Source organism: Chelmon rostratus, chromosome 5 (genome assembly GCF_017976325.1).
Source record: "Chelmon rostratus isolate fCheRos1 chromosome 5, fCheRos1.pri, whole genome shotgun sequence".
NCBI classification, from domain to species: Eukaryota; Metazoa; Chordata; class Actinopteri; order Chaetodontiformes; family Chaetodontidae; genus Chelmon; species Chelmon rostratus.
In genome coordinates, this window is record NC_055662.1 from 20,949,190 (window position 1) to 20,968,553 (window position 19,364).

Here is a 19,364-nt window from a genome sequence, read left to right on the forward strand (position 1 = left end):
GCTTTGGTTACTGCTCAAACAGAAGTGGATTACAGCTGATGCTGTATTATGAGTTTCCCCTTTTAAAGGTCACCCCAGAGGGATTCAGCAGCATGTCATTTTTTAGGACCCAGTTTTTTTAAGCACATCTTATGTGTGTTTTTGGGGGTTGGCCTCACTCAGGATAAATACTTGAACCTAACACCATTGCATTTGACTAGAGCTGTCCTATCTAGTCTGGTGCGCATGAACTGATGAAGCCTGCTCGGATGAGAGGCGAAACGTCTTCTAAGACAAACTGACGACGTCCAGTTGCGAATGATTGAATGCCCTAAAGCTTACAATGACCTGGATGAATGAGAATATTCACAGGCTTATGTATGTCCCATGAATAAAATTATTACCTAGAGCAAGCCACATAGCTGTTCAAATAAGACTGCACTTTATCTACGGAGCTAACAAACTCAGTTGTAGTGTGGCGTCTGATGATTTTTTCAAGTGTAAGTAGGGCCAGCGAATGACTCGGCCTAAGCTGAAACACTAAAAAAAACCATTTAGTTTCTTCTTGATGATGATCATAAAAATGTCTGTGATGACAAGCAGCCATAGGAAAGCCTTGAGGATTTGATATTGGTTATTCTGTTAAGTTTCCAAAAATGGTTTGTAATTCCTCAAAAACTGAACATTTAACCAGAAAGAAAGAAAGTCATGTTTCAAAGAGATATGGATAATGTATCTGCGGTTGATGTGCACGGCACACAGGTCTGTGATATATTAACTGGAACTTAGAGTCATCAGGATGTTATTAGTGTGATAGTTCATCAGCTGGGTCACTAATGAGGCCTTAGGGTTGGAAGCAGGTTTCAGAATTGTAGGTTCTTGTTCCTCTCCCCGAACCTGAACAGTGTTTGACCCCAAGCCAAACCCCTTTTCATTAGCCTAATAGCTGTACTCCTCCTTCTCTACTTAGTGTGACAGGTAATAAAGCTATAGGAGATTATCTGTACAGCCATCTGCATCAGGTGTTGAAGCTCATGATGTACATTTGTGGCTTTTCCTGTTCAAGTAGTTCTGTGGTATTTGTGCATTGACAGCTGGAATTGCCCACAAGCAAAGTTCCCATGTGTTCTGACCTGTTGATACCCGTCTCCAGTGAAGACCAGCTGCGCTCCGTCTTTCTTTGACACGGAGCAGCAGAGTGTGCTGTCTGTGGAGGCACCAGTGGTTATTGCTACACACACTGACAGGGACCGACTGTGTTTCGATCCCCTGCCTCATTACCCTGTTAGAAATGTCATTTTGAATTTTATATTTTGCAAAGAATTAAAAAACAGGGACAAGTATACTGAAAACAAATCATGTGGACATTATTTTTTATTATTTGGAAATGTTATTCATTTCTTTTGTTCTCTGAGCTGTTGCCGGTGCAAATGTGAGACAGTTCACAATGTTTTGAATAAAAATATCCATGCAGACACTTTTAAATATGCACCATTGGATATGTTTTTCCAGTATGAATGTTTAACATACGATCAGGGTTCATATATAAATTAAGAAGTGTTTTTCATATATATGGATTCATATTCATATAACAGCACAGACATCACTGCGAATAGGTGAGCAGAGGTTATTATTGCCCCCTCTACCAACAAGCCTTTTTCATTCAACATCCGCCGTCTGAGATGGGAAAAGGCCAAAGCTCTGCTTCCAGCAACCGAGTCAGCCTTATGCAAACTGCACTGCATGAAGGGAGGAGCTCGTCTCTGCTCTTTGTCTAACACCGGATGGTCAGCTTTCAAAGCACATACTGATTGCATGATTAAACATTTTTTATCTTCTTTTTGTTTATACACTGAAATCAACGGTTGTTGATAACGAGGCTAACATGCGCCTTGTGTATTACTAAGTGACAGATGCCTGTGTTGAAACAGCATGTTTTTTCTGCGATGTAAATGTTTCCTCTCAACATACTTTTAAAAGGCTTTAAAAGCCCAAAAGATGCTCATTCACAGGATGACTTACAGTCAGTACAAAATTAATTAGTCCAAAATACATGTAGATTTTGTGGCCGTTACAGACCAAGCTAACCTGCAGAAATAACAGCAGATGCATGAAAACAGTGTTTGATTTTATTGATTAGTGAGCTCTGGCTGAGATGGCATTTGTTGTACAAATGTCCAATTTTGTAGTTAGTCTTTGTGAAGTTCTTTATTCAAGACATCCACCCATTTTTAAAAGGTGTAGAAAGTTAATGATTTACCTTGGGGTAAACACTTTGCAGTGTTGGTGATAAGGACAGGAACTGCAGGATTCATCAGTGACCTTTATGTAGATAGCAAGAGGAATTCACATGTGTCACAGTGAACCTTGAATGGATAACAGAGGTTAGACACAACAACACCATAACAGAAATCCTTACTCCTTGACCACATTTGCAGGTATTGCGTTGTATAGTAACTGGAACACAAAGGGATCATGGAGACCTTGGTCTTAGTGTAACAAAATAACACAACTGTAAATGTAGTTACAGGAAATGGTACAAAGGGCAAATAGCGATAAAGCAGTATCTCAAATTTAACACTAAACCAAGAAAGTGTAAAGCAGAAGACGCTCAGTAGAAAAGGATTTGGGAACATGCAGGTGTCTCGGACATCCGGTGATCTGATGCAGCTGAAACAGCGAGACGTATCAATGCTAGTTTTCCAAAATCTTGCTCAAAGACGACACATGATCAGCAGCATAACCGCGTACCTCATCAGAAATGAGGAGTTTAAACACAGAAATGTTTCAAACCTGCCTATCAATTTGGCTTTTGTGCTTTATAATGCACAATTTCTTTATAGAAGCATCATCACTTGTTACCAGAGAATGGTGATAAAATAGTTTTCAGACTGACCCTACGACAATAATCTGTTACTACACCACCACACCACACCACCAGATTACTTCCATCATTGATATAACAAATTATTTCATTATGTCAGTAAGTAATGCATATGCTTCATGTATTATCTTACCTCAGCTTGACACGTAGAGGATATAAAAACATACTATGAATGACCTCAAACAGCCTTTGCATTTTGACTCTTTACATCCAAATGTTGCTGTTGGGATGTATGATATTCTCTGAATGTGTGCCATTTTTAGCCCATATGTTTCAACCACAATGCTCTTATTTCAGCAGTTACACAAAATATTCAAAGCTTTGTGTAATATCATGATACAATAAATGTGTTCTTGAACAAAAAATGGAAATATGTAATATATAAAAATGCACTATAAGAGAGAGTTAAGTAATAACCGGAGTAGAGAAGGTCTCTTAGTGGTACAGAGACACTGAAAGACTGAATTCACTGCCAAAATAAACACAAGGTAATACATGAACAAACCCTTACAATCCAGTAGCTAATTAAAAATAACGCTGCTTAAGCATTAACAAAGAGAAACCTGTTACACCCCGTCTTAATCCAAAGATGCATTTCAGACATGCTTGGTATTAAATCTTAGGTAAACCTTGCTAATCTTAGGTCATTTGAAACTGGTTTCAACAGGATTTGAAGCTACAATAGGTTCGCTTCAACTGAGTTTAAACAGTAATTGACGACTTTTTTATGAAAATGTTAGCCATCAGTAATATACGTCAGTAAAATTCGGTCTAATTCAGCATTAATGAAGACAAACCCTGGAGCAAAAACACCCAGAGAACACTTCAGAGGTAGCACAGCTCAGAACTAATTACTGGAGGACTGAAGGTTTGTACAGGGCAAATAATATTTGCAAAATTGACATGATTATACAAAATCTATAGATATTTGTGCTGATGGCATTGTATGCTTTCAAATGTCTATAAGGATGTAAGTTCATTGCCAGTTATTCAAACCGGATGTCAAAATGAGTTCTAACATCCATTAAAATAAGTTTGGGCAGTGCTGTCTTGTCAAGATGCAGCAAAGATGATTTCTGTGCTGTAGTGCTGCGCAAAACCTACTCATAAGACACAGGAAAATACAATAATAGGAAATATAAAAATGACCCCTCTCCCAAGAAATGCCACTGGATTGTCTGTGATCTCTCTCCTTCCTGTTACAAATAAATTTGCTGTATCTACACAACCTTCTCTGTATTGCTTCAAGATATAAAACTTGCCTTCCTGCAATGCTTCCATGTGTTTATTTCACATCCTGACTGAATCTCATTCGTTCGGAGAGATTTTAGTATCAAATGCTGTTCAAGCAAAGGATCTCTGGAGCCTTTTCAGTGCTGAACTGCTAATCCAATGAGCTTTTTCTCTATAATTAGCTTTGTTGGTGTGCCACACAAATCCTGCCAGCTTTGTAAATTAATGAGCAGATTTTATGGTCTGCACATGTGGTCACTGCACCATGAGCATAGGTTTTACTGTTTTGGAGACCTGCACACTTGCATTTCAGGTACTTTTTCCTTCCATGGCAGCACCAAGGAAATGGATAGGATGATTACTTTTTTTTGCATTTCTTATGAAAGCAAGTTAACAGAAGGCAGTGTTCATTTGTTTTACCCTTTTGCCATATGTTTACATCTATGCATGAAGAATCTTCCCAACCCCATGTACTCTGTCAGAGTTCATTTAATACACATGTTCGACAATCTGCAGAAATATTATATCATGAAAAGAAAAAACAGAAATAAATAGCTGGCATTTTGTGACCTTTAATCCCTTCTGGAAGTACTCCTTGTCCCCGAAAGCTGGCCCAGCTCATTTTACCAAGTACATCACTACAGTTACAGTATATCAAGCTACGTTTAATATTCACTCTCAAGTAACATCAGCAAATCCAGACCTCAAGTCCTGTGTGCAGTTTGACCACAGCGGCTGTGCATTTCCACAACCACACTGGCTCAGTCAAACGTCTATATTTAACTCTGAATGGCGGGGGGTTATGTTGGGGTTACACTTCCACAGCCTTGAATGGGCAAGATCACTGCCCTGCTCACCACTGCAGCAGTGTCACAGTACTAATAGTGCAGCTGAAATGCACCGGATGAAATCATGAAAGTTGCACCACACCACTCGATTTGTGAGGCAACGATGTGCTGATAATGAGCACCGCACTGCATCTTTACAGTCTTTTGGCTTGGTGAACCTTTTTGTGGCACGTAAAGCTTTAATACAGGTTTACAGCATTATATCTTTGGTTCTCCACAACAAAAAAGAACACAGAGAATTCTTCCCACAACAAAGAGCACAAAGGGCACAACCTGTGCTCTGCTCGCACATGAGACCAAACAAAGCACTATGGACACCAAAACAGAGCATGTTGTTGAGACCAAACATTGTTGCGGACTGAAAGATACCGTCTTTAGCTGCCTTTAGTTGTCAGCGCACGCTAACGAGCAGAGCAGTGTAGAGTTCTGACACAGTGAGAAGGGAAGCAGGTCAGCTGTCTGCTTGAGGTCAGTGGGATTTCTTGCAAAGGACAGGGAAACAGCTGATGCAATATGTGCAGGAGCCTGCTGCGGCTCTACTGTACTTTTGCAGGAGAGTGAAATTAGAGCCACACATTGTTCTTTTAGTTTTTTTTTGTAATTTGTACGTTTTACATTGGTTATAAAGCAGGCATGTGTTTGCTTTTGCTGTATTTGACTATTTTCTATCGTTAACCACTTATGCAGAATATAAATTTGTTAAGAATGGTAAAAAAAAAAAAACGCTTTTGTTAATTAATTCTGCTGTATTGCACATGTTGTCTACATGTTTTAGAAATGCATTAGACTACACAATAAAAAAAAAGTTTCAACATGCTGTATCTGTAATTTCAATTTGATGTGTGCAATAATAACTGCTTGTATCATGGCACTCTCCTGTAATGGTTACAAAGGTGCATGCAATGACTCACACCTTACCTAAGTTATGCAATTTTAGTAGTTGTGGAGACGTTCCAAAAATCATATCTTGTCTGTTGTTAAAGTGGCATTAGACTCAATTTACCATTGTACTCTACCCAGACTAAATTCTACAGAATGTTACGTAACATCCGTCTTTGAGATTACTTAATCTGCCTGAGGAAAGTTAAAGAACCACTAACAAAAATGGTATAATATAAGAATGAGAGGTACATGTGATGATCCTTTTATAAAATGTGTGTTTTCTCACACTAGATTATAATGAGCATATTTAAGGAGTGTAAAAAAAAGACAAAGAAATCAATAGACAATGCAAGATGGTGCAGGAAAGCTGGGTCCTTAGTCCTGGGCGTTCTCATTTCAGACAACATAAACACATAAGAGAGAAAAAAACAAGACGTAAATACACACATTCTACTAAGTAAATATTTCTCCATTAGCTACGATGGGAAAACAGAGAGAGAGAGACAGCAGCTATTGTTTACTTTTGTTTTAAACAATGGAGCTTTGGCCATGATAACACAAATTAGATCGAAATGGAAATGCACTATGCATGTAACATATTAGGCAAACTTTGAAGGTTAACGAAGACAAAACTGCCAGCTTGCCTGTCACAACAGGTACGTCTGTAAATTGCTTTGAAAATATTTCACAAGTGTTACCTGGGGGTAAATTATAAAACCATAGGCTGCGCATTATGTAATATTGTTAATGTTATGCTACACTAAAGGGGTAAGGTGTAAAGGTGTGAGTTGTGATTGGGTAATTTCCAGCCAATTGAGAAGTGCTGAAACGGGAGAAGATGTGGTGAGCAGCACTGTAGGTGACATGGGAATGCTTGTGCCCCCCTCAGAACTTCAGTCACATGCTGGCTAAGGAATGAAAAGTGAGCTGGAGATGGGCGTTAACAAACCAGAGGGGAGTGTCTCTGTTCCACCAATAGCATAGCAGAGGCACTCCTCCTGGACAAGGCTTTGCGTAACACTTGGCCCGCCATGTGGTCAGAGGATGACGTTTGCATATTTTCATGCATTAATCAAAACAATGAATTAATCTCCTACAATGGCGTGAATAAACAGCTTGTCTGTCCAAATGTGAAGACAGCTTTGTTTTTTTCCACAGCCAGGGGATGGTTGTGGAACTTTGTTTCTACTTTTCAGCACAGGTATGGGATGTCTGCTATTCATATTGCACACTGATACATTTAACCTGTGGACTACTGTTGGTATCTAGAGTTTTAAAGGAGGATGTTGGCCCTCTTAAGAACTCATTTTTTTCTTATTTCTGTGTCTCAGGTCCATGCAGTCAATGTCTGTGATCCACAGCTAAACATCCCTTTCCTTTACATCAAGCTTTCTGTGGGTGTAAATATGAGAGGAGGTGCTATACTATAACATCAACGTCCCTGACTAGTTCAAACCTGTAAGGTTTGTTCCAGGTGGTAAAACAGGCAAACGACAGCAAACTAGTTCTCCAAGATGGAGGGCGTGAAAAGAAATGAAATAATGGCTGATACCAAAACAGGCCATGATCAACAGGAAAACTCTTGTGATGGTGAGAATTAAAACCAGGGGTAGCACCTCACAAAATGAATGTTGCACTGGCTTATTAAAGTTATAAAATGCAATTCTGAAATGTCATACAAAACTATTTTCATATATGTAGCAATGCAATAAAGTTTTATGCAAAATTTAAACCTAATTTGTAATGGTACCTGAATGGTAGTACATCTCTTAATTTAACTCTGAACTGGACTGCTGTGTAAGAGTTCTGGCCTAATGCACAAAAGACTTTGTATTTTGTGTACAAAGTCCAAGAATTGTTCATTGTCAGACAAGCACCACCTAATTTTATACACCAGTGACTGTGCAAATTCTAGGTTTCGCTTTAAAGATTCAACCTTTTAGGTAAAAAGTGGTGCAAATTCAATTCAATTCAATATTGTCCAAACTGTCCTCACCCACAGGAGAACCAGTGATATTTCAGAATGACTGACTATTTGGCTAAGTTAGAGCACAGTATACATTAATGGTCCAATGTCTCATTTGACTTGGAATTAAAACACACAGGTCTGCAGGGTTGAAACCTTGACTCATACTGCCACCTGCTGATAGACATGATGTGAAACACTTTTATCCGTCAAGTGAAACTGATGCAGTATTTTGCTCTGTCCCAATACGTATTCTTACCAATATATATTTCAGGATAGAAGTGATCAAAGTCAGGAAAAAGTGTTGATCTGTTATTTTTCCACATAGATTTGAGTGTTTTTTATAGCACGTCAAGACATTGAGAGCAATCACAATTCATGGCTGTTCAATTTCTTGTGTGCACATCCAGACACATTTGGACAGTAACAAATGGCTTTTGTGTATATTTCATTTTATATTTAAAGAGTTGTTTCCTCAAAAAAATATTACAGTATCAAAAATAAAAGTATTTAAACAAACCAAAATAAATTAGAATACTGAAAACAACGACACACAGTTGCCACACAAATCATGGCTCATCATCATGGCTACATCCACCGAACTCTCCAACTCAAAAAGGAACAAAACTAAATTCTCACATTTCTAAACATGAATCTGCTGATAGACTGGTGTTCTGTTCACAGCATTTTACAAAAAAAAAGTATAAATCTTCTTATAAAAACTAGATCTCTGTAAACACAAGAATCACAGGACATGTTCAACAGAGGAGGAAGGTTAACAGTGCTCTCTGTCAAAGAGTACCTTCTCCTCTCTGGATTTAACTGTTAGAAAGTAACAACATGATTTTATAGGTCCAGTCAACTTGAAGCCTCCCTAAAGTTATGAATGAAGGTATGAGGTAACAGTCCAAGATGAGTAAAATGTAGTAAACATGAACCTGACAGCTGACTCCCAACCATTCTGTCTATGATAAGTGCTGTTTCTTCTCCTTTAAAAACAGAAGACGGCTTTGATTGTTGGCCATCAAGTTGTATCTGTGCTGACAGTCACTGTACATGATCCCAGTGTCCTCATTATGCCCCAAACACTGTCAACAGCGTTGATGCTTTGGAGGAGCGCAGAACTGAAAATGAAATATTACTCCTCTTTGCCTGGAGCCCCTCTGTCATCATAATCTACTGTTTGAAGAACATCAGTCAGCATTTGTCTCGTCTACTGTCCATTTCTTTTCGAATTCGAGCCTCTAGAGCTGCCCTCATGGCTGAATCCAGGATGTTCTTCTGTGCAACCCGTTCCACCACCTTCTCAGGCTTATCCTCCTTTAGAAACAGAAAGAACAGGGGGAAATTAAGACAAAAGCAAAATAAAAGAGACCAAAGAGCAAGAAACATCAGTCAAAGGGATGTGCATTAACCTTGTGCACAAGGAAGGAGGTAATGGTACCAGAGTCTGCCTGATAGTCCAGCCAGAAGAGCTCAGTTCCATGGGTTTCTGTCTCTGTGCTTGACCCACTCTCATTCCACTCTTCAGCCTCAGCACCAGCCCCTGGCTCAGATCCATCTGGAAAATGAGCACACACATGCATATTCTCTTCACTGGATTCAGTGGATTTATTGTGGGCAAAGCAACAAAGTGCATCAAACTTACGTCTGCGTCGAGGATGGTACACCTGGATATCAGGTCGACGGGGTCTTCTAGGGGTTGTGGTGTGCCTCCGTCGCTGAAGCTCTTTGGCTTGCTTCACCTCTTTATCATAGTCATCTCTTGAAGAGAAATCAACATTTTGTCATTTTGTTACTGCTTGGAAATGTACAATATAACATACCTGTTTGAAAAACATACAGTGCAGCATACCTCTGACCTTGTAATCTAGTTAAACAATAGTAATAAGGCAATATTGTTCTTGTTTTACCGTTGTTTAAACAAGAATAACAAGTTGCAATTCAGTTCCCATAAAACAAACAAAAAAACCCAATATACTATCATACTACTACTGCTACTAAATATACAAAATCTAAGGTTGCTTGTAAGCTTCTTCATTACAACTTATTTTTCTACATTCAAATTTATTTCTGTTTATTTGCTTTAGTGAATGCATTACAGAGACGAATGAATTTTGGCACTCAAATGCATCCTTCTCTTCATATAACAATGTTGTGACAATGGTTTGTCAGTAAAGTCTGACACAATTGTACACAGCAGAGAAAACAAAAACAGCGTTTAGCATAAGAATATGAAGTCAAAGATCCACTGTACTTCAAACTCACACCATCCTGCAACCTGACTTTTTTTACGATAAGCAGCTAACTATATGTTGTTGGCATGACATATTTTGGTCCTAAACCACGGATTGCTCTGGCCAATAGGCCTGTGTGACATTTATTTCCATTTTCACTTTAAGCGTAAAAGATGTATTAATCATCACCTGCTCTACCAATAAACCTTCCTTCACCATCAGATCAGCTCCATAAAAATGTGTGATTGCAACTTCAGATGTTGTGGCTGGATGTTGTGAACAACCTAGCAATCACGCTAGCTACTAGCATTAGCTAACGGTACTTGAGGAAATCACCTAGCAATCTGGTTCCTCCGGATATGGTGTAGGAAGCCGTGGCTCATATCCAAACGGCCCCCTGGTTTGTATTTCAGCTCATGCGTTTCATCGTCTCTTAAAATATCCATTTCAACAAAGACTTCCAAGACGGCGACAGTAATTTTGGGCTAATGATTGCAACAAGTCACGGCCAGATCCATAGACACTGACAAAAAGCTACATGCTAGCTAACGGTAAATTGTTGTCCAATTGTAACACTCCCGGAGTTTACAAATAATTAATATCTAAAAATGCACATGTTATTTAAAAAGAAAGCTGACAAAGCTCTCAAAAACACAAAAAAGCTATAAAGTACACAACTTTCAATAGAAGCACTAGGTTGTGAAGTCACTAAATCAGCAAGATATCACATTGGTGTGGCATTGAACAGCTTCGGGATCGGAGTATCTAGCTTCAAACTCCGTGTTAGGTTTTAGTCTGCTTCCTCGTAGTTGCGACGTACAACCACCGCGAGTTTCGACGTGCACAGTGCTTGACCCATTCATCTCTTCCAAATAAAGTTGCACCGTCTATGTTGTTTTGACATTAAGCTCCCAGGCTAATCGTCGTGATGGTTTCTCTGAAGCGAGAAAGAGAGCCTGATGTGGACGATGATGACAACGAAGACAGAGGTAAGAGTATTTACTTCTAACGCTAACGTCTGTCCTACGTTTGGTTAGCCGGTAGCTAATGTTACTAGAAGCCAAATGAAAGTGCGTTCGATTTTTTACGGGTCGGTCCAGTCATACACAGGCGGGTCAACAAGTACTACTACTGTGTAGTTACAGCTTGCTAAAACAAATGTACCGTCCCCCGAGTTCTCTCTGTGTATCAAATTCATCATCTCCAAACACCATAAACGCTAGGTTAGCTAGCACGTTTAGCTAACTTGCGTTCAACCGGTTTAATAAAAGGCAATTAAACTCTTCTTTATTTTGTTTCACTTTATGTTGCAGTGGCAACCAAAATAAGCAGAGGACGTGTAGTAGAAGACCGGAGAAGTCGTCACTGCCCTTATCTTGACACTATAAACAGGTAAGATGAAGTTGAATGTGTACAGCTAATTTCGGTGCTAAATGCTAGTTAGCCTTGTCCTCTACAGCTCTGCAGCTGATTCCAAGTTTTGTCGGTTTCTTCACCAGGAGTGTGCTGGACTTCGACTTTGAGAAACTCTGCTCCATCTCTCTCTCGCATATCAATGTCTATGCCTGCCTTATATGCGGGAAATACTTTCAAGGTACGTGAGATATCTGACGTTTAACCAGGGATCGATCACCGTGTTGTGCCAGGTCTGATTTATGCTTGCTTGTAGGTAGAGGTCTGAAGTCCCATGCTTACACTCACAGTGTGCAGTTCACCCATCATGTGTTCCTGAATCTGCACACACTCAAGTTTTACTGTCTGCCAGACAACTACGAGATCATTGACTCTTCACTAGAAGACATCACGGTGAGTAACATCATGGTGTCACAGACTCATGGTGTGTTAAAAGTAAACTTTTGTTCTAAAATATTGAATTACTTTTAATTTTCAGCACTAGCTATATTAAAAAAAGCCAACTTAAATCCCACACTGAATGTTGTGAGTGGAGGTGAGAGGTAAATGATCAATACAGTATTGGTTTGTGGTATAAAACTATATTTTAGTTGCAGAGTTTGGTTATTTTTCTGTCAAGATAAAGCTGAAATGTCATCTGATCTTGGTCTTAAACTTTGCACCACAGTTAAGTCATACAGTATTATTATTATTTTTTTTGTCTGAGAATGCATCATGCACTGATGACACAAGTTAAATAATATTGCACAATAACCAAGAGTCATACTTGCAGCATCACATTGTCAATATTAAGGCACTGAATCAGAAATATTGTATGGTACTTTTGTGTTTATAATTTGTTGACACTTTCTCTACAGTATGTGTTGAAGCCAACTTTCACCAAGCAGCACATTGCAGGGCTGGACAAGCAGGGTAAACTGTACCGAGCCTATGATGGTACAACCTACCTGCCAGGCATTGTTGGCCTCAACAACATCAAAGCCAATGACTATGCCAATGTGGTGTTACAGGTATGAAAAACTGCAAAAGTGGACCTTATTAGGACTTAATAATAAACGTTTTAAATAATCCCAACCATTTGATTTTCTTCCTAGGCTTTTTCCAATGTTCCACCTTTGCGAAACTACTTCCTGGAGGAGGAAAACTACAGGGGAATCCGCAGGCCCCCAGGGGACATCATGTTCCTCTTGGTGCAGAGGTTTGGTGAGCTGATGCGCAAACTTTGGAACCCGAGAAACTTCAAGGCCCACGTGTCTCCCCATGAGATGCTGCAGGCTGTGGTTCTGTGCAGCAAGAAGAACTTCCAAATTACCAAGCAAGGTATTGCTTTAGAAACTGTAGCATTGTACTGTATTACGTATTGCAGATTTCAAGTAGGCTTTTAACACCTGCCCTGTGGAGACTAGGCTGTGGTGCTGATCGATTGTTTTCTGTTCTGTAGGAGATGCTGTGGACTTCATGACGTGGTTCTTGAATGCTCTGCATGGTGCTCTTGGAGGCACAAAGAAAAAACCATGTGAGTAGGAGGAGAATTTAAAGCGGTTCGGACCGTAATTGTTAGGCCATAATATATGTAAATGTAGCCTTTAATGTGAAATTTAGATGAGTATTTGGCACATTAATGGTAAAGCCAAAGAAAAAACTTGCATACAGTTTTATATCAAATGTTATATCCTTTTCTATTTTCTCTTTCTCTTTTTCTTTAGCATTTTGAGAATGTAAAATACTGTTAAAAAATGTGAATTAACCTCCCTTCTCATTTGTCTTTGTGCAATCATAGCAATCATTACAAAAGCATTTCAAGGCTCCATGCGGATCTTCTCCAAGAAACTTCCACACCCAGATTTAGTGAGTTTCTTGCTGCTGTTATGTTTGTTATGTTGGTTTGTAGCATTTTAAAAAAAAGCTTTTTCTTCTAAATTGATTTTCTTGTGAAAATAAAGATTAAATCAAAGTTTATTGTTCACACATAATTTAAGATACACTACTCAGGACTTAAGCTTAATAGCTTTAGCAGCCCAAATGAAAAGCAACATCAGGAGAAATCACCTTAAGTGACTGAGGAGGTTGTGTTGGTTGGACAGAAGGCAAAAGCAGAAAGAATATTCTCTATTTTCACTGCCCCTCAAATCTCTAACTGTGCAATTAATGTCAATTAATGGTTTACTTGTGTGGTATTTAGTTGTGAAATCTAAAGTTTAAGTTTGCTGACAGAATCTACTTTTTTTCCCCCAGCTACCAGAGGAGAAAGAGGCATTGCTTGTTACAGAGGAGTACCAGGAGCAGATGTCCGAGTCTACCTTCCTGTTTCTGACCCTTGACCTCCCAACAGCTCCACTGTACAAGGATGAGAAAGAGCAACTTATAATCCCGCAGGTCCCCCTCTTCAACATCCTGGGAAAGTTCAACGGCAGCACAGAGAAGGTACAGATCCATTCACATCGTCTTACCTTGCAAAGAATGTGCAAAATAAAAGAGAATTGGAGAAGATTACCGAAAGCGATGTTGCAGTGCAGAAATCTGTAGAGAAAAGTTGTGGTGGTGTTGATGGAGATTTAATAATTACATTTTTGACAGTCACACTTACAACAAAATGTTTAATTACCACAACAGCGTTTTGCAGCTGCTGTATTTTTTAAATAGTTAAAATATCTGTGCACACTTTCCTGTCTCATTTACATTCAGGAATACAAAACCTACAAAGAGAATTTTCTCAAAAGGTTCCAGCTAACCAAACTGCCTCCGTACCTCGTCTTTTGCATCAAAAGATTCACCAAGAATAACTTCTTTGTGGAAAAGAACCCCACCATTGTCAACTTCCCCATCACGTAAGTGCTCCTCATGTACTGCAAGATGAAATATGTACTTTGGTGCCTGACAGAACCATGAAATGCATGTTGATTACAGTAATGAATGGTTATTATTATATAATGTAATTCTCGTGTGAAGTGATGTCAAGGCTGTGTGTATTTTGTCCTCAGTATAAATATGCACTTGTTCATGGTGTCAATTCAACAGGAACGTAGACCTTCGTGAGTACTTGACAGAAGAAGCACAAGCTACAGAGAAGAACACAACTTATGACCTCGTCGCCAACGTAGTGCATGATGGGAAACCCACTGAGGGAGCATACAGAATACATGTTCTGCATCATGTAGGTCATTTCTCAAAGTTTCCTGACTTCTGGTGGCATTACGACAAACAACCTTAACAAATGCATTAAGATATGACCAAGCCAGAGTTGTGTTATTATGAGCTCAAATGATGTCACAGACACCATCAGACTTATTCTCTCTTTGTGTTTAACCAGGGAACTGGGAAGTGGTATGAGATGCAGGATCTGCAGGTGACTGACATTCTTCCCCAGATGATAACACTGTCAGAGGCCTACATCCAGGCAAGTCCTCACACTCATTCTGTGGCTGTTGAAAAATGTAAACGTAGCAGTGTCTTGGCTCCATGCCTTTCTTGTGCAACATGATATGACATAAAACATTCATCTGATGACATTCACATAACACTAAAATGAATTGAATTTGTAATTCCAGTCACAGCTTCTAATTGTGACACAGATTATTTAGCGTGTATTTACTGTAACTGTAATGATTGGGAGCAACAGTAGCAATATGAAATAAATAAAAAATGGGCAGTATTACTATTTACAACATTCAGGTTCCTTTCTGATCGTAGATGCTGTGCATAAAACATTATCTAAAATCTGCACTTGTTATTCATTACATACATAAATGACCATTTTGTAAGGATGTGTTTTTCTCCCTCCTAGATCTGGAAGAGACAAGAGAGTGATGATGACACAAACAACCACACAGGGGTGTAAGTGAGGCAGGATTTACGTCAGTGTAAATGGCGACTGTTTTGGAAATGAACTGGGTTGAGAGCATCAGGACTTTTTCTTTATAGCCACAAAAAATAAATGTAAATGTCTGTGTTTTTTTTCACTGTTTTATCTTTTTACTCTGTGGAAGTTTCTAAATAAACAAGCTCCTGGATATGTGTCTCTGTCTGTAAGTTCAAGTTTAGAAACTTTTAATCTAATTTACTTTTAGGTGCATGCGTTCATGGTTATTTGCATCAGGGATCATAGAACAACAACAAGATAACAGAAGAAACAGCTCTGCAGCTTTATTCAGTAGCCAGTTTTCCAGTTAATCTTTAATACATACTGAGAGCTCATCTTATGTAATGATTTTTATATTTTCAGATTCATAATAACATACATCTAACAGTCAATGTACTGAACGACACTATTCACAAAACTGTTGACCCCTGCAGAAACTGATGATTCAGACTGAATCCTGGCCTCAGTCTTGTGACACTTCATGCAAACCGGAGAATTTCATGATGAATATTTATGGCTGATTGACTGAAATAGCATATGAGATGGAGCCCCACCCCTCCAAAAAAAAAAAAAAAAGAAAAGTGCGAGATCAGTGCATTACATTTATAAAACCATTAAAAGTAGATCAGTGTAATAATACATTCGTAAAAAGAAAGTAGTTGCTTGCTTTCAGAACTGCAATCTGGATCACTGCTTCCACATGTATTTCTTACAGAAGGCTTGGTTCTGTGAATGAAAATACAGAGAAAATTAACTAATTTTAATTACTGTTAGAATTACTACAAACTGCATTTCGTTGTCTTTGTACTTGAACTCAAAATAATCTAAAGAAATTGGGTGCAGGTCAGTAGCAATCAGTCAATAGTGTAGAATTCTCCTGTAGCAAAATCAGGGTCAGATTTGATGGTCGTGAAATATCCTTGTCAGGATGTGACCATTTGCGTAGTCATTGCTGCTAATTTCAAAAGAAGAAAATATAATGCATGTAGTATAATTTTAAGATGCTGGGACTGACTTGCGCAGGACATTTATCTGCTTTACGGGCAATAACTGACTTGAGTTTCACTTACACCACACATCTGAGCAGTCTGAATGTCTCTGCACCAGTAGGTTGGTCCCCAAGTACAACGATTCTTTCCCAGCGGCTCCAGCTTCTGTGAGGCCACGCACAGATCGGCTCTCTGCAGGACAGATGGGGCAAAAGATCCAGAGAAAATCAACCAAAGAATTACGTGTGTTCATGAGCAGTGCTGTGTGGACAAGGGCTCATCATACTCACCACTCTAACTTATGTTAGTAAATCAGCGAATGTTTATACATTTTTAATCACCAAAGAAGTGTGCTGCTGCAACTGATGGTAAAATTCATGTCAGTCAGTTTGCTAATTTCAACCCTGGCTTGTTGATTTATACCATTTACTGCAAACAACTAGTTTTGTGGGTCTGTAATAGTCTGTGAAGAGTTGTGGATGTAAAAGTTTCCCCTTTGTCCCTCCAATGAGATGCATCATTGTACACGTGCATTAGTGTTTTTAAAAAGAGCTTTGCATACTTCACAAGCATGTGGAGTGTCCATCTGGTTTCCCAAAACCTTCTGCAGTCTGGAGCCATAGATTCTGGTGAAAGCCTCACACTGAGAAGAGCATGAGAGTTATGTAACATTTATTTCATCATCATCTTTTTCAGTGATGGATTTTGTGAGTTAGGAGAACTGAGGGATGTTTAGTGTTAGCTGAGGGTCAGACCTTGGGGATGGCGTTGGGGTGATGGACACACACAGACTGAAGGAAAGAGGAGGTCATAGGTTCGGTGGAGTTGGGACCCAGGTGAAGTCGACTCAGCACAGCCAGCGTGCGGCACGACTCGCAGTCCGAGGGAAGGAACGCCTCTGTGTAATCATCAGAGCGTTAACTTGGTGGCGGAAGTGTGAGGTTCAGATCAAACCAACAAACAAAGGATAGCCAGATGCATTCATTTTAAAAAGGTTGCTGACCTGGAGCGCTCTCCTCCTTGAACAAACACAGGTGCAAAAGAGTACATATTGTATGAGGTGCAGCGGACGACAGGAGGAATTCGACTATCTGTGTGCCATATTTGGCAACAAAGTCATCACATCGCTCCTTGTAGCTCTCTGGAACAAGATCACAGACCTCTCCCATGAGCTTCATTAAAGTATCCTGCAGGGAAAGAAATACATCAATGTTCACATGATGTGATGTATGCTGAGGGATTTGTGCCTGAAGTAGAACAAAAAGACTCACCTCGGTCATGTTTGTGGGCAGCAGGGTCTCCAGTTTCTTGATGATAAACAAACACAGGGCGCATGCTGGGTTGAACAGCTCCTAGAAAGAGGATTAGCCGATAAGAGGGCCATTTATAGAAGGAATTAATTTCAGTTTCCCTTTTAACATTCACTTCTGCTTCCTTATACTCACATGTGTGCTGGTGGCTGTCCCGAGTGCAGAGCTGGGTTTGTATTCATTGGTGGCATGGTGGGGAAGTTTCAGTACTTCTTCCTCCTTGTGGGCAGCACAAAGTCCAAAAACCACACAGGCCTCCCCTGGTTTCTACATAAACACATATCATCTCACATTAAAGGTGAACACTGAAGGCCAACATGTTTCTTCTTGTAAAGAAGCCGAAATAGAGGCTAAACTCACCAGGTGACCAGGTGTTTGCTGCAGGACTTTTGGTAAATACGTCTTCACTTGAGACTCACACTCAGATGCCTGTTGCTCTGGGAGGTGCTGGCACAGAGCATGCAAGGTTTCATATACAGTCTCCTGCAAAGGCACAGTGGTCAGTTTGTCGTCTATGTTGTGGCAATAATACTGGCTGTCTACTTGTGTAGAAAGTAGTTAAATCTACACAAACAGACACCCAAATTTCTGTTTATCTGCACGGTACAGATAAACAGAAATTTGTGCTTACACCCAAAATAACTTAAACATGTGATGAAAGTTACATTTCAACACCCTGAATATTCCACAAACCCAGCCCGAGGGGTCAGTAAAGTGAAGTGAAAGTAAAGTGAAACCGCGCAGTGAGTGAGTCACCAACATCCTCACCTTAGTATCTCTGCTGGAAATCATGTTGGCGGACAGCTGCACGATCTGGCTGCATTCTGAGCACATATCCAGAGTCTAATTAGGAGAAACCGCAGCGAGATAATAAAACATTAATATCAACTAAATTAGACGTCAGTGTTTTCCTTTACATTGTTGATTGAGAGCTCATTGTTCGCACATTTTAAGAGGTAATGCACAGAATATGTTTGTTGCTGAAGCTTGCTGACTGTGGCAAAGCATCATCTGTAATTAATGCCTGAATATAAAACTCTGATACTCTGATGATTAGCGGAGATGGAATCGATGGTATCGATACTTTTCCTATAATTGATAAATGCACCGACTTCTTAAAACATAAACAGTTCAGTGTGTACATACAGTAAGTACAGTAGGTCTAGTTGTGTGTGTGTATATGTATATTGGCTTTTTGACAAAAGGCTTACCAGAGGTTTGTGTTTGATGAAAGGATTCACGACGAACCTGCAGTCTCCTTCAAACAGAAGTCAGACAGAAAGAGAACAAAAATCTTAAATATTTTAGCATCGATCAAAACATAACGCCATCATTGTCATTACCTGTCATTAATACATGATGTTTGACAGCAGTCAGCTGACAGTGATGCGGTAAATCTTCATCTTACCGGGCCACAGAGACACCGCCACGACCACCAGGATAAAGCCGGACGCTGACATGATGCGAGGGAGCAGAAAACGATATGTAGCGCAGATGATTTGGCTATAATATTATGTGTTGTCGCTTGGGTCGCACCGGAAATGCAGTTTGATCGCCGCACCCAATCAGAGCGGCAGATGTATCGCGCATGCGCTGAGGAGCAAAAGATAACAAGGTAATCACTAGCCTGAACTACATTATCTCGAAACTTGTTTGTGACACTTTTACTATATAAATACATTATAAATAAACATAATGGATAAACTCACCTCCAATCATATGATACTATCTGTGTTCAACACGAGATGTATAGAATTAAACGTT

General features: G+C 39.5%; 3 protein-coding genes across 3 annotated transcripts; 1 reads left to right on the forward strand and 2 right to left on the reverse strand.

Moving 5' to 3' along the window:
- Positions 1-8,204: 8,204 nt before the first annotated feature.
- On the reverse strand, positions 8,205-10,813 carry c5h2orf68 (chromosome 5 C2orf68 homolog). Its single transcript, XM_041937047.1, has 4 exons — positions 10,366-10,813; positions 9,441-9,556; positions 9,208-9,353; positions 8,205-9,112 (listed from the first exon to the last, which is right to left on the reverse strand). Exons 1-4 carry the CDS (start codon positions 10,473-10,475, stop codon positions 8,990-8,992), a joined length of 495 nt encoding a protein of 164 aa, XP_041792981.1. The 5' UTR covers positions 10,476-10,813; the 3' UTR covers positions 8,205-8,989.
- Positions 10,814-10,826: 13 nt separating this feature from the next.
- Positions 10,827-15,452, forward strand: usp39 (ubiquitin specific peptidase 39). Its single transcript, XM_041937046.1, has 13 exons — positions 10,827-11,018; positions 11,343-11,421; positions 11,529-11,623; positions 11,699-11,835; positions 12,300-12,452; positions 12,537-12,762; positions 12,884-12,958; positions 13,223-13,290; positions 13,678-13,866; positions 14,128-14,270; positions 14,461-14,596; positions 14,753-14,839; positions 15,227-15,452. Exons 1-13 carry the CDS (start codon positions 10,958-10,960, stop codon positions 15,278-15,280), a joined length of 1,503 nt encoding a protein of 500 aa, XP_041792980.1. The 5' UTR covers positions 10,827-10,957; the 3' UTR covers positions 15,281-15,452.
- A 108-nt stretch (positions 15,453-15,560) lies between these two features.
- sftpbb (surfactant protein Bb) lies at positions 15,561-19,143 on the reverse strand. Its single transcript, XM_041937747.1, has 11 exons — positions 19,009-19,143; positions 18,812-18,858; positions 18,369-18,443; positions 17,961-18,083; positions 17,736-17,867; positions 17,562-17,642; positions 17,294-17,477; positions 17,046-17,188; positions 16,853-16,933; positions 16,372-16,482; positions 15,561-16,027 (listed from the first exon to the last, which is right to left on the reverse strand). The coding sequence occupies exons 1-11, from the start codon at positions 19,058-19,060 to the stop codon at positions 15,989-15,991; spliced, it is 1,068 nt and encodes a 355-aa protein (XP_041793681.1). The 5' UTR covers positions 19,061-19,143; the 3' UTR covers positions 15,561-15,988.
- Positions 19,144-19,364: the final 221 nt, after the last annotated feature.